Source organism: Alexandromys fortis, unplaced genomic scaffold (assembly GCF_014885135.2).
Source record: "Alexandromys fortis isolate MF-2015 unplaced genomic scaffold, M_Fortis_MF-2015_v1.1 scaffold_565, whole genome shotgun sequence".
Lineage (NCBI taxonomy): Eukaryota > Metazoa > Chordata > Mammalia > Rodentia > Cricetidae > Alexandromys > Alexandromys fortis.
Genome location: NW_026068477.1, coordinates 83,709 through 99,389, shown reverse-complemented (window position 1 = coordinate 99,389; position 15,681 = coordinate 83,709). Strand labels below are relative to the sequence as shown.

The following is a 15,681-nucleotide window of genomic DNA, read 5'->3' as shown; positions in this document are numbered from 1 at the left end:
GTATAAAAGGAACATATATAAACATAAGAAAACAATACAGAGGAAGCCAAGAGTCAAAAATCTCTTCAAATGGGGAGAAATTCAAAGTAATTATACTAAAATCAGGAACAAGAAAAGGTTGTTCACTCTCACTATATCTATTCAACATAGTACTCAAAGTTCTAGCAGGAGCAATAAAACAACAAAAGGAAATTAAACAAATACAAATTGGAAGGAAAAGTCAAACTCTCACTATTTGAAAATGAGATGGTCGTACACATAAGTGACCCAAAAATCTGTACCAGGGAACCCCTACACTTGTTAAACACCTACAACAATGTGCCAGGATATATAATTAACTCAAAAAAATTAATAGCCCTTCTATATTCAAATGATAAAGGGGATGAGAAAGAAATGAGAAAACATCACCATTTATAATATCCACAAATAATATAAAATATCTTAGAGTAAAACTAACCAAACAAGTGAAAGACATGTATGACAATACTTTAATTATTGAAGAAGAAATTTGCCAAAGTTGTCAGAAAATTAAAAGATTTCCCATGCTCTTCTATATGTATTGACAAAATAGTAAAAATGGTAATCCTATCAAAAAGACTCTACAGATTCAATGCAAGCCCCATCAAAATCCCAGCACAATTCTTCACAGAACTTGGAGAACAATATTCAACTTCATATGGAAAAAAAATCCAGAATAACCAGAACAGTTCTCTACAATAAAGAAACGTCTGGAGGAATTCCCATCGCTGACATCAAGCTTTACTATATAGCGCTACAGTAATAAAAACTGCTTGGTATTGACATAAGATGAGACAGGTAGACAAATGGAATTGGAACAAAGATCCTGACATTATTCAACACACCTATGAATACCTGATTTTTGACAAAGAACCTAAAATTATACAGTGGGAAAAAAAAGTGTTGCAAGGAGGGGGAGGCTGCTCGATGTTTCCAAGCCACAAGGATAGCTTAGACCTGAAATAATCACACAGAAACTGTATTAATAAAATCACTTCTTGGCCCATTAGTTCTACCTTCTTATTGACTAACTGTTATATTAATTTAATCCATTTCTATTCATCTGTATTTCACCATGTGGCTGTGACTTACTGGATAAATTTCCCAGTGTCTATCTCCAAAGGCTCGGTGGCTTCTCTCTGAGTTGACCCTTCTTTCCCCCAATATATAGCCTAGCTTTCCCCAAATAGTTCTGTTCTTCACTACCATAAGCTAAAAGCAGTTTTTTATTCATTAACCAATAAAGGCAACACACAGAGAGAAGGACCTCTTACATTCAAACGAAAGCATCTTCAAAAAATGCTGCTGGCATAACTGAATGTCAGTATGTAAAAGATTGCAAACAGATCCATCTATCCCATGTACAAAACTTAAATATAAATGGTCAAAAACCTCAACCAAAATCCAATCACACTGAACCTCATTGAAGAGGAAGTGGGAATTATCAATGAAATTATGGGCACAGGAGACGACTTCCTAAATATAACCCAGTAGTATAGACATTGAGAGCACCAATTAATAAATGGGACCATTTGAAACTAAAGAGCAGCTATAGACAAAAGACACAATCACTAAGACAAAATGGTAGTGTGTTGAATGGAAAAGTATCTTCACCAGATCCACATTGGACAGAGGACTGATCTTGAAAACTATATAAAAAACCTCAAAAACTAAGCATTACATTATAAAATAATTAATAAAATTTGGGTGGAGATCTAAACAGAGCATAATCAACAGAAGAACTGCAAATAGCCAAAAGACAATTAAGGAATTGCTCAGCATTGTTAGCCATCAGAAAAATGCAAAACAAAATGACTCTGAGATAGCATCTTACAGAAGTCAGAATTGCTAAGATCAAAAACACCAAAGACAGCTTATGTTGGAGAGGATTCAGAGTAAGGGGAACCCTCCTCCATTACCGGTGGGAGTACAGTCTTGGATAACCATTTTGTAAAACATTGCTGTGGTTTTGGATAATTTGAGACTCAGTCTTCCTCAAGACCCAGCAATATCACTCTTGGGAATATACCCAAAGGATGCATACTATTACCACAAGAACATTTGCTCAACTATGTTCATGAAAGCATTATTTGTAATACCCAGAACCTGCAAACAACCTAGGTGCCCCTAAACTTAGGACTAGATAAAGAAATTATGTTATATTTACACAAAGGATTATTAGTCAGAGTTAAAAAGAATGAAATCTTCAAATTTGCATTCAAATGGATAGAATTATATATAAAAACATTCTGAGTGACATAACCTAGACACAGATAGAGAACCATGGTATATACTCATTCATGAGTGAATATTACATGTAAATTAAAGTATAACCAGTCTATAGCCATGATCCCAGAGAAGCTAGGTAGCAAGGAGAACCCTAACAGATACATAAATGGATCCTGCTAGGATTAGAAAACAGACAAGATCTCATGAAAATCTTGGGAATATGGAGGAAGGGTTCAAGAGGTGCGAGAAGAGAGAAAGAGAGGGAAGAGGGAATATGAGGGAACAGGATGCTCATGAAGGGGGAAGGGCAGTGAAGGAGAGCAAGAAAAGAAATATCTTGATTGAGGGAACCAGCAAAGGGTTTGTGAGAAACATGGCACCATGGAAATTCTCAGGAATTTAGAAGGATGACCCCAGTTAAGACTCTAAAGAATAGTGCAGAGGAAACCTAAACTGGCCTTCCTCTTTAATCAGATTGATGAGTACCTTCATTGTCATTATAGAACCTTCATTTAATAACTAATAGAAGCAGATACAGAGATCCACAGTAAAGCATTGGGCCTAGCTTCTGAAGACCAATCCATGAGAGGGTAGAGTGATAAATTGAGCAAAGGGGTCTGGTCTATGATGTTGTTACCCTCAGGAAGAGCTGACCTAAGCTAGTGAGACCTCATTGACTCTGGACTGATTGTGAGGGAACCTGCATAGGATCAACCTAGGACCACTTATGCACAGGACAGCTGTGAGACTTAGAAGGTCTTTGGAATCAAAGAAGTGGACAAGGATTATTCCCTTCAACTGGCTTGAACTGTCGTCTTGGAGAACATTCTTTTTGGAGGAATATCTTGCTCAGTCTAGATATAGGGGCAGGGGCCCTGGTCTTGCCCCAAACTGAAGTATCAGTTTTTATTGACTTGCCTTGGGAAGACTTACCCTTTCTGGAGATTAGACAGTGGCTAGGCAGGTGGGTGGAATGGAAATATTAAAGGAAATTGTAATGTAGATAGCTATGTAAAGGAAGAAAAATTGTATTAAAACATTTTTGATAGAAAAAAGAAAGATAAATAAATAGATACGCACCATACAACTCATTAACTATTGGAACCAATGATAAAATTAAACATATAGATTGCTGGATTCATACTTCTCTTCATATTGGAATTAAGATTAAAACCTCATAGTATTTATTTGCACATAAGGGGCTTCTCCTCAAGCTGGAAGAATTCAAAGATGTTATTAACAGGAATTGGGTCATCATATTACCTGAACAGACTCCAGAAATACAGATTTTCCTTAGACTCAAATGTAACAGTGATAGTCTTTGTGTGTGAAGGGGGTGGGGATAGAAGAGGTATTATTATTATAGATGTGAATGCCTGAAATAATTTGATTTGGATACCCTGTAATGCCAGTATGAAGAAAATATTACACTTGTATGCTAAACTGGACAAGTACACAAACATTGTTAAGTGAGAAGGAAGCTTTGTGAACTAATAGAATTTGTAGTAAGGTAAGCATAATTGGCAACAGAGGGGTAAATACTGAGGAAGGTCATACAACACATATGTGAGTATGATATAATGGAATCTTTTATGTTATCTATTAATTAAAATAATAGTAATTATACACATAAAACAAAAGTGGATATAATGCCAAACACTTACTGATGTAAATTTCATTTGCACTGTTGAAGGAGGATTTTTTCTGATTCTTGAGTTAGAACAATTTTCAATTTCCTGAGAAAGGGGCTGTCTCAAACTTCTTTGCAGGATTTTTGGATCATACTCCTCATACTGTGTCACCTTGACTATCCTTAATACAAGGCAAGGTGTTTATTCTTGCTACAAATTTGAATTACATGTCACATTGATATCCATGGGAGGGCTGATATTTCTCAACAGAAACAGAGGAGGAGTTTGGAGTTAGAGGCAGATGGGAGGTCGGTGAGGACTGAGAAAAGAAGAGGGAGATGAAACTGTAGTTGGTATAAAATAAATAAATACATAAATAAGAAGTTGAATTTGTTTTGTGTTCCTACGGAAGACTCTTCCTATCATATCCTTCTCTGTCACATCCTAGCCCCCCAGGACAGCTCATCACAGAACCATAGCTCATGTACTTTTACATGTCGATCTTTAAATGTACTAAATTCAAAAGGAGAACACTAGTCATGTTTGCCTCATCAAATGCTAAGTAAATCTTACAACCAAGCAGAGAAAGTCTTACACTACTGTTGGGGACCAGTCTCGACAAAAGTACCACTTGCCAGTATAGGGGTGTGGGGATTTAGAAAAATTAGTAAAGAATACAAATATTTTTTAAATTAGTAAAACAGAATAGTGCAGGAAGGGGATTCCAATAAATATTGAAAATGCCCACATATAATTTCCAATTGCTTAAATACTCCAAGCCCCAAAAGGTAGGAGTAAGATTTAAAAAAAAAAAAAAGCTGCATCATTATGATACAAGAAAATGAATAGAACAATTGCTCAAGCTTATGGGGTATATCCATAATTAAATATTCTGTTGCTAGAACAAAGCAAGCCTTGCTCACACCCTAGCTCAAAACATTCTATAGGCAAACTATTCCCTGGTTGGAATCCTATGCTACCTCTAAAGGAAATGGAACCTTAGTTGTATCCTGAGACTTTTGTTTGAGGTAGAAGCATATCTACTCTATATTCCTGAAATACAAGGACTGGCTATTAGCAACACGTGTTGACAATAACCTTGAGAAAGCAGAACTCTCTGATCTAAATCTACATGGGAACTTTGAGGTAGAAACATAATAACCCTGAGGAATAGAGGTATATTTCAACTCTAAGATTTTGGGTCAATGTGGAAATAAGCTCATATTTTGGGGCCTCCATGCCCTACTTTTGTTCTGCTTTTACTGCAGTCCATATCCATTCACTGAAAGAGACTCATCTGCTCACACTCATCAATGCACCCTCACAGTGGCAATGCAGGGTCTAGAAGGCAAGCAAAACAGTTGAGTTGGAAAATGGTATGAAAAGTATTTATGAGTAACTAACCTGAAATGTATCCAGATGTTGGTCCTGAGCAAATTCTATCTTGGTAAATATGTAAATTTTTCTAAAAAAAAGTTTGCTTAAATTCAGGCAAAAGAAAACAAAATATTCATTGAGCACATGGTCACTTCACTTCACAGTGTTCCTTTCCTTTGCAGATTTTCACAAGACATATTCACAACCACTACAGAATCTAAAATGAGAAAAAAAACTGTAGTAAATTACAGATAAAGCAGAAAAAAATGTCAAATGACTAATTGATCTATGAAAACTGATGCTCATGGAGGGAGATATGAGGGAGATTATGTTATAGAAAAAATATTTGCCTTATCTTCTATTTATTATTCATTGTATGGAGGAAGTATAAAAGATATTAGTGAGTGTTTGAAATGTAGAACACAGAATCTGTAGTGATCTTGTTGAATATTCAAAAACATTTTATAATGCTGTAAATGTAACTGATTCATGGGAATTTGGATGATTGAAGAACAGCGGGATTCAGAAATATTTAGAATTGCAGCTGATTATTTGTTCTCAAGACAAAGGAAGCACAGTATTTGGTTAGATATTCTGTTACTGTCAGTCCTGTAGTATAAACCCCACTGTGCAAGCTGTGTGAAACTCAGTTTCTCTAACCATGGAACTGTTGTTCCCTGACAGGGATTTTGTGAAAGAATTCCCAGTGTGCAACTAGGAATTTTGACTTTTTGTGTCTTTCCTGTCTCAATGTGGATCATCTAGCGAAAGCCACTGACATCATTTCTAAAGGCATTAACATAAAAATATTGTTCTGGCAGTCATGGCCCCAAATTTTTCTCAAAATGACATCCCCCATGGAGCCGTAATTTCCACAAAATTAAATGATGTCATGAAACTACCTTAATTCTCCTCATATGTATTTTTGAACCAAATTTGACCACATGCATATCAGGTGCACAGCCATAGGGGAAGAAAGTGTCCAAATTCCCCAGAGGCGAGGAATCAACTGGGAAATAAAGGAATCTTGATACACAAATAGCCTCTCCTTTGGCTGCCGCAGAAATAAAAGCAGGTGGGAAAATATGGGTACCCATATAATGCGCTGATCTGATCTTCACCACACACACTGCCCAGGCTTCAAGAGGGACAAAAATGTTTGCTTTGATTTTTCTCTTCTTTTTCCTGAACATTCCACTTCTTGTGTCCAGGTTCACTCAACCCAGGTGCTTTTGGAGAATGAATGAGAATAAAGATAAGGACGAAGATTTGTTGACAGGTTGTGTCTTCTTCCTTATAACAGAGCAGCGGCCTGTGGAGAAAGATTATTTCAACCACATTCTGAATATACAGTAAGTTTCTTTGAATTGTCTATGTAAATGTCACCATAAATATTTCACAGGGGGTCAGAAATATATGTACAACCACAGGCCTTTATTTGCATAGGACAGTGTTCACTGTCTCATTAAAGTAAAAATTTTTTGTTGTATAAATGATACGTTTGCATTCTTTGGAATATGAGTTGTCACTAATAGTGGTGACTGCTTACTTTCTTTGCACTTACCTGATTGCAGCTGCAGCATGTGATACTTTTCAAACTTGAGAGTGTTACTTACTAGCTTTTAGCCATTATTTAAGAAGCACCCGTCTCTTCTCTGTAGATCTAAACTGGTTACTCACTGTCAACACTATTTAATTTATGCCTTGTTTTTCTCTTAAATAATTTTACTAATTATAGCTTTGTCTTTTACCAGTTTATGCACTATGCACTTTTGATTTTGTGCATTGTTGGTTGTTCTTTTCAAATATAGCACTTTGATCACTATGCCACCCCCAGAGCTCAAATCATCAACAGTTCCTAATGTTTAGTGTGCAGGAGTTAGTGTTTCACTTCCATAAGTTCTTATCTCAAGTACCTGTTGAGTATATACGAAACTTTTGATGGCATTTTCCATGAAGTAATAACAAATATTTTAAGATTTTTTTATTTCAACATGTAGAGGTAAATACTTATATTTATTCATAAAGATACCACAATGGTAAGAAATAAAAATAGAAAATAAATTGTTTTTACGTCTAAATGCACCATTAAGTATGAAAGCGAATGTTTGAGTTTGTTGTTTATTGTTCATATGATAGCTAATGTGTAAGAAGACATGGGAGTTATTAATTATTATTATTAGTAGGAGTTAGTTAATATTATTTAATGGTAAACATGAACACAAAATGGTATTGTTGACTATATTATAAAAATTCATAAATATTTTCCATACATTGCACACTTTATATTATTGTACTTTACAAGCTTGTGATACTGGCACAAACGAATCTCAGTGCAATTTCCAGATGTACATGGTTCTCAATTGCATGCCAGTGTTGTGAGTTTATAGCTGGAAACGTAGACAAAAGATGCTCTGTACAAGAAAATTTAAGTTGTTCAGATATACCAGGTACAATTCCATCGAACTTACCTATGTAAGCATTAAATACTTGGACAATATTGTGGTTTAGGCTCTTAATCTGTGCATTTATGATATGGAGTAGGTGTATCATTATGCATTCAAGGCTAGTGGCAAATAAAAACCAGTTTTACTGAAAATTTTGAAATCCATTCCCTTTTATTGTCTATAAGAGTATTTCTCACGTCCATACACACAAATCAATTTATTTATCAAATGTAGTCTGATAGTTAAATGTATTAAAAATTAAATATTTAAAGAATATTTTGTACCTTTAATCGATAAACCAGAAAGATAAAAAATACAAGATAGTGATGGTAGACATGAGGGAATATATTAACTATATTGTCCACTAAATATGAAAAAATTATTAGTACAAGAACCAAACATTATCCCTAAAAGACTACTGTGCACTCACCAGTCATTCCTTGAATGCCTCATCCGATTAAGTTTGTTTCATAAAACTTACCTGAATCTTGGCTAATGCATTATGTGTACTTTTAATATTGCTCAATTCAAACTGAATATATGATAAGCTTTTCTGTACCACCAAAGCCTGTACCTTTTATTTATCCATTGTGCAAGCACTAAAAAATCAGAGATGCATGGCCTTTTCTGTGAAAGTTGCAAATGGCTCATCTTATTGATGGGAGATTTACTTTCATGAACTTTTAAAGTATTTTTAACCTTTCAGCAACGTATGTCTTTCCAAACTCACAACACAGGATATTTGCTTCAGTTATTGAAGGAGGTTGGGAATATTGTCCAGTACGGGATAATCCTTCTTTTTACTACAAATAATCATATGTAGGTCTCTGTCCATAATAAACACTGTTGCCTTTTATAGAACACAAACTGAAAACTGCCGGTTTGCTCTGTTCTTAAATTTTTGCATTGGTGATGTAGCAAGAATCCTGATATTTTACCAAATATGTTACCAGTGTTTCTATTACCAGCAGGAGTGCAATAATATTGGGTCACAATTACACAGTCTCATTCACTTTATCTAAACAAAATAAAGAAACTCCCCCTAACTATGTCTGTAATGACAAGATCAGGTGTACTATGACGCTTAGAAGACCTTATTGAACAACATCTGTCATAATAGGATTCGTCACAGGTCTCTACAAATCTCAGCAGGTTAGTATTTTTGGATGTTTTTGATAGAAATCCTTGTCTTCATTTGTACTATTCCCAGATGCTAAGAAAAGTGTGAGGAAGATAATGGCCACACATGGATGTCAAAATGTGAGGTTATGGGCTACTATTCAGAGACTTGATGGGGCTTTTACATTTCCTTGTGTGTAACAGAGATGAGAAAAGATTAACAAGTGAGGGAGTTTTCTAGAACACTTGGCAGAACAGTGTTTTTAAGTTCTTAGGAGTGCATGTTACTTTAGCTGCTCCCTGTGTTCATTCAGCTTACCCATCTATGCACCTGTCCACTATCCTAAGTGATTGTGATCAATTTCCTTCTTTGTATCAGATGGCCCACAATGATGCATCTTTAATTCTGGCCATGATTTCTTTCATGCTTTGCTTGATCTAGAACTGGGTTGGGATGCCCATTTCAGACAATGAAGATGGTGCTCAAGTTCTCTCATAACTGAAAAAAGTGATATTAAATATACAGTCTGCTTTGACTTTATGACTATAATCACAGTTAACATGTTTTTTATACTTGTCAAGACCTGAAGTATATGATAACCAAATCATGACATCATCCACAACTTATTTTTCATTTATGGTCACACAGACAGTTCTCTGACTGTGTGCTTCAGAATGTGAGAATCACTAGGTATACAAAGAATATGGGTCACGACCTCACAGTAGGTTGGATGTCTCTATAAGAAATAGAGACTTCACAATTGACTCATCACTTGGGATGTTAACTTTTGCAAACCTACCTGCTGAGATTCATGCTTTTTAAATTTTGACCTTACTTGGACCAATCTCAAATACTCAGATGAATACCTGGCCAGATTAGGTAGATGAAGTTTAGACGTATCAGCTTCTAAGTATCAGACAGTGAAGTTCTCACTCAATGCATCATTGGAATGACTAATGGTACAGACATTTGACATGGCCTTTAGTGAGGTCAGTTATGATGTATACAGTGCTGTGCATACTGTGTCCCATGCAGTGCATGAGATTCTTCAATAAGATAAACAGTCACTGGACGATAGGAAAACATCTGATATTAAATTTTTGAAAGCAGAGTTTCTTTTATTGGATGATATTCAGTGTCATCAATGTCATAGTGCCTAGAGTCTCTCAGATGCCAAAATCTAATACTTTAAGAAATATGCACCATATAGAAAAATTTCTGAACAATTTTCTCTGTGTAAATAAATCTAGGCTTTGATATAAAATTCCAATACAGGCAATGACGGGGAAGAAACTAATTGTCAATGGAAATTAGTGATTGCTACAAAGCACATGAATATCATTCCATACTAATATTGAAAACATATCAGTCCTTAGTTATTAATGACCTCGTGTTGATAAGATGAACACTCCTTTGCTAATTGTCACATATGTGGTAAGTTACTGAATGTGATGTTTTCCGTAAGTTTCCTTAACTGATTCTTCCCCCATGTAGAGTCTGGGGACCTCACATATAACTCTGAGAGTAATTACAGAAGAAACTGTGTTGTGATTCAATTTTGTGCATACATGCATATTCCTTTATGCGAATGGAGATTTCTCACTTTGTATGCCTGTATGTTTGTGTGTTTCTTTGTATCTGGGTCTATATCTGTGTTGCTATATTATATATATTATGTGTGTGTGTATATGTGTGTGTGTGTTTGCTGTATGTTTCAGTATAGCTGCATCTGTATCTGTTTTTAGAAGTGAGCATGAATTTGTCTTGTATCTATGTCTTTCTATATGGGAGTTTTTTATGTATATCTGCCTGTGAATGTTTGTCAATACATGTCTCTTCATGTGCCTATGTGTATGTTCTTCATATTTCTTTATATGTTCTTGAAAACATGTATATCTGTGTTGATATGTATGCTTGTGTGCCTGTTGTTATGTCTTTGTATATGTGCAAAAATTTCTCTATGTCATTCTCACATTATGTGGTTATTTGTATCCATGTATTTCTCCCTGTGTGTATTTGTCTGAGAATATGCATATATGTGTGTCTATCTATCTCTTTTGCATATTCTCTTTCTGTGTTTCTTTGGGTTTTATATGTCTCTCTGTCTACACATGCCACTGTGTTTATCTGTGTGTCATTGCACAAATGGGTGAGTATGTATAAATGAGTATGTTGCTGTAATATGCATTTATTTCTCTATGGATGTGAGTATCTCTGTGTATAGCAGTTTCTGTGTTTATGAGTGTATGTGTGTGTAGTTCTTACCTATGATGAAGCAGCTCAACTGAAGAAGAAGCAGCTGTAATATGAGGTCCATGGAAAGGCTGCAACCCATGGAAAGAAAGAACAAGCCACTAAAGTAGACATGGAAATGTGCAAAAGAGGAAACTGCTTCAAGATGTGAGGGAATGGGGCTGCCTTTAGGAAGAGCTGGTCAATGATCCGCCAGCAACTATAGTTATATTTGGAGTTCCTTTGCCTGCTAACTTTAAGGCCTGTGGTCTTCGGTCTCTGGGAATTGGTAACAGCTAGGAACTCTTGTAAGAGACTGGAAAAGGAAGATGACAGACTTGCTTTGATGACTGGAGGCAAGGGAGGAAAACCCACCTGTGGATGCAGTCACTAAAATAGCTGCAAAGCCCAGGGTGACTGGCTAACTCTTGATTTTGTGCCCAGAGTTGAATGCAGATGATGTTTTTAGCTAATTATTTTTTATCATTGAAAACTCAGGAGTCAGCTATCAGTGTAAGAGCCTGAACAATCAGAGTAGTAGCAGAAAAGCAACAAATGCACACAGATCTCTTTTTTCCCCATCCAAAAGAATCAAATTCTTCTCTAATGTCCCACTATTACTTCCTCTGAGTATCTGTCCTCTCTCCTGCAAAACTTCTGTGGTTAATTTTGTTCAGCTAGTAGCTAGCTACACCCTCCAACTCAATTCAAACTTAATCATCACTCTTGGGAACATTGAATATAATATAATAGTTTGAATGTAATCAAAATATACAATATAAAAGTCTTTCACTTACTTTATGTAGGAACATAGAGCTATTTTACATCGTTTCTGGTTATCATAAAGGGTGTTCTACTGATTTTTTTTCCATAGTCTCATTGTCATTATTAAATAGGATGGCTACTTTTTTAACCTAATATTATATCCCACCACTTTAGGAGTGATTCAGCTGTAGTGATTCTGTGCTATAATTTTTTGAATCACATATATATTGTCTCATATATTCTGCATATACCTTTATTTTAGATTCTTTCTTTTTAATTTGTAGCTTTTTGATGTTCTTTGACAGTCTTACTGATCTTACTAAAAATTCCAATAATATGTTAAATAGACATAGAGAGCATAGACAACCTTGACTTGGTCCCGATTTTAATAGAAATGTTTTGGTTTTTTTTCCTATTATTGTTATGTTGGCCCCAGGAGAACTGTAAATAGCTTTATTATGTTGAGGTATATTCCCTGAATCTACACTTTCCCAAAGTCTATTGTCATGAAAGTCTGTTGGAATTTTTCAAAGGAATTTTAGCATCTAATTAGATTATGATCTTGTATTTTTTTTTCAATTTGCTTATATGGTGAATTATATTGGCTGATTTTCATATTTAGAACCATCCACCAAACTCTGGGATAAAGCCTAGTTGGTCTTTATCTTTGTGATATATTCTTGGATTCAGTCTGAATGTATTTTATACTGATATTCAAAAGGGAAATTCATTAAAATTTTCTTTCATAATCAAATTGTTTGTGGTTTGTGTATCAGATGATTGTGGTCTCATAAAGTGAAGTTGGCAATTTAGCTTCTGTTTATATTTTGTGAAATAACCTGAAAAAAAACCTGTTGTTTGCTCTTACTGGAATATCTGTTAATCTTCTTTGCTAAAACTATCTATCTTTGGGCTTTCTTTAAATGGGAGACTCCTAAAGATTGTTTCTATTTCCTGAGGAGTTGCAGAAGTACATTTATTGATTCTCTGATCTTGATTTAATCTGATAGTTCTAGTGAGAAATTATCTTTTCTTTTAGATTTTTGAATTGTGTTATTGTAAGTTTTTTAAGTAAGACCTAATGATTATCTAGGTTTCCTTGATGTATATTTTTATGTCTCCTCTTTATTTCAGATTCTATTAATTTATATATTCAACCTTTAAGTTATTTTGGATAAGGATTAAGCTTGATTTTCTCAAAGAATCAATTCTTAGTTTCATTGCCTATTTTTATTTTTCTCTTTCATCTAACTTATTAAATACAGATGTCATTTTGATTATTCCTATGCCTTTTCCTTTTGGATGCCCATATTTCTTTTTGTTCTAGAGCATTTAGGTGTGTTTTAGACTGATAGTAGAAGATATAACCTATTTTTTGTAAAATGCTTGATAAGTGACATTTTTACCACTGTTTCCACTTTGTCTCATAATTTGAGTATATGTAGTATTCCTATTTAGTTAAGTCTAAGAAGTCGTTAATTTCATTATTGCTGTCTTGATTCCCTCATCATTCATTTGAGAGTTCTTTATTTTTTATCAGTGTGAAAGCTTTTTGTTTTTCTCTTTAAGTTGATATTCAGGTTAATCTCTGTTTCTTTGATAGGTTGCAGAGGGTTATTTTATTTTTCTTGCATCATTTGAGATTTGCTTTGTGACCATGTATGTGGTCAATTTTGAGGAAAGTTCCATGAGATCCTGAAAAGATGAATTATTCTTTTATGTTTGTGTCCAGCATTCTGTAGATATTTGATGGGCTCTTTTCTTTACAATGTCTCTTACAAGGGGAATTTCTCTGATTTGCTTTTGTTCAGATGACCTTTCCTTTGGAGAAAGTGGGATGTTAAAATTTCTAAAAGAAAGTGTGTGAATTAAGCTTTAGTTATATTTCTTTTACAAATATGAGTCCCCATGAATTAAACTATAGACGTTAAGAAGTGAAATATAGAGTCCAATTTGATCATATGCTCCATCAGTCACAGTCCAGCTTGCTTTGGTAATCTCCCATTAGATAAGCCCCTCTGTCTCAGTGGATGGGTGGACCCCTTGCGGTCCTGACTTCCTTGCTCATGTTCTTCCTCCTTCTGCTCCTCATTTGAACATTGGGAGCTCAGTCCAGTGCTCCAGTGTCGGTCTCTAGCTTCCTCCATTGCCAGATGAAGTTTCTATGGTGATATGCAAGATATTCATCAGTATGGTTATAGGATAGAGCCATTTCAGGATCCCTCTTCTCCAAAGATCTAGCTGGGGACATCTCCATGGACACCTGGGGACACCTCTAGAGTCAAGTCTCTTGCCAACCCTAANAGCTGGGGACATCTCCATGGACACCTGGGGACACCTCTAGAGTCAAGTCTCTTGCCAACCCTAAAATGGCTCCCTTGATTAAGATATATACTTCCCTGCTCCAATATCCACCCTTCCTCCATCCCAACTGTCCCATTTTCTCAAGCTCTCCCCATCCCCCACTTTTCAATTTTTTTTCTCCCCATATCCCCTTATCCCCCACCCACACCCCCATGTTTCAAATTTTTGCCTGGCAATCTTGTCTCCTTCCAATATCCAGGAGAATAACTACATATTTTTCCCCTTTGGGTCCACCTTCTAGTTTAGTTGTGGTGGTGCACGCCGGTAGGATTTGCTGAAGGAGGCAGAGTCAGGAGGATCACGAGTTCGAGGCCAGAGCCGGTCTGAAACAACTCAAAACTGAAAGTTACTGTTCTTCCTGAGGAGTTAGAGTGGTCGCGGAAGGGGTCACTTTGTATCAGACCAAATCTGCCACTGTGGTAGCTTTTGTTGCAAAAACCACAGGTACTTGAGCTTCCGCTAATTCAGGCAGCGGTGTTCCTCTGCAAACTTAGCCAAGGGAGGCAGGGAGGGATTAATTTCTCCGGCGAGCAGGCGGGCCAAATGGGCAGTAGTGGCCAAGTGTATCTCGGACTTGGCACTGGGGCCCGAGTCACTAACTAAAAAACGGCACCTGAAAGTGTGCTGTGTTAGCTAGCGGGCTAAGCACTTGAGTCCAATCGCGCTTCCTAAACTCCAGTAGCTAATCTTGCTCGCAAAGGCTGGGAAAGATCCAGCTTGCGCCCCCCCACCCCCATGCCAGGGCAGGGGGGAAGATAGCCCCACGTTGGGTGCCAAATTGTAACAGAGTAAATGAATGCAGACAGATTGTAAAAATATATACAGCTTTAATGGGGAAATAGACTTACAGAACCACCGTTCCTCGGAGACCAGGAAAACAGAAGGGGCACGCAGGCTCCTGCTCGCCCAATTTATAAGTAAACATTCGCTGGAGGCAAACACGCCCCCTAAGGGGCTGGGCTTATTCCTACACTCAATGTCCTTTATTTATGGCTAGAATCCACTTATGAGTGAGTACATACCATATTCATTTTTTGGGGTCTTGGTTACCACACTCGGGATAGTGTTTTCTATTTCCATCCATTTGCATGCAAAATTCAAGATGTCATTGTTTTTTTACCGCTGAGTAGTACTCTAATATGTATATATTCCACACTTTCTTTACCATTCTCCCATTGAGGTGATCTTCTGAACATGTCTGACAAGGAGGGCTGACTGAGAAGCCAAGAACAATGGCACTGGGTTTTGATCCTACTGCATGTACTGGCTTTGTGGGAGCCTAGTCTGTTTGGATGCTCACCTTCCTAGACCTGGATGGAGGGAGGAGGACCTTGGACTTCTCACAGGGCAGGGAACACTGACTGCTCTTTGGACTAGAGGGGGAGAGGGAGGAGGATGTGGTGAGGAGGGGGAAGGCAAGGGAAATGCAAGGAGGGGAGTAGGTAGAAATTTATAAGTAAAAATAAAAAATAAAATAAAAATAAATTTATCCCAACCA

General features: G+C 36.4%; 1 protein-coding gene across 1 annotated transcript in view; it reads left to right on the top strand.

Moving 5' to 3' along the window:
* Positions 1 to 6,410: 6,410 nt before the first annotated feature.
* The window catches only part of LOC126495767 (vomeronasal type-2 receptor 116-like), a 43,249-nt gene continuing 33,978 nt past the window's right edge, over positions 6,411 to 15,681 (top strand). The window contains exon 1 of the mRNA XM_050133365.1: positions 6,411 to 6,607. Coding sequence (XP_049989322.1) covers positions 6,411 to 6,607 — 197 coding nt within the window. The remainder of the gene's footprint in view (positions 6,608 to 15,681) is intronic.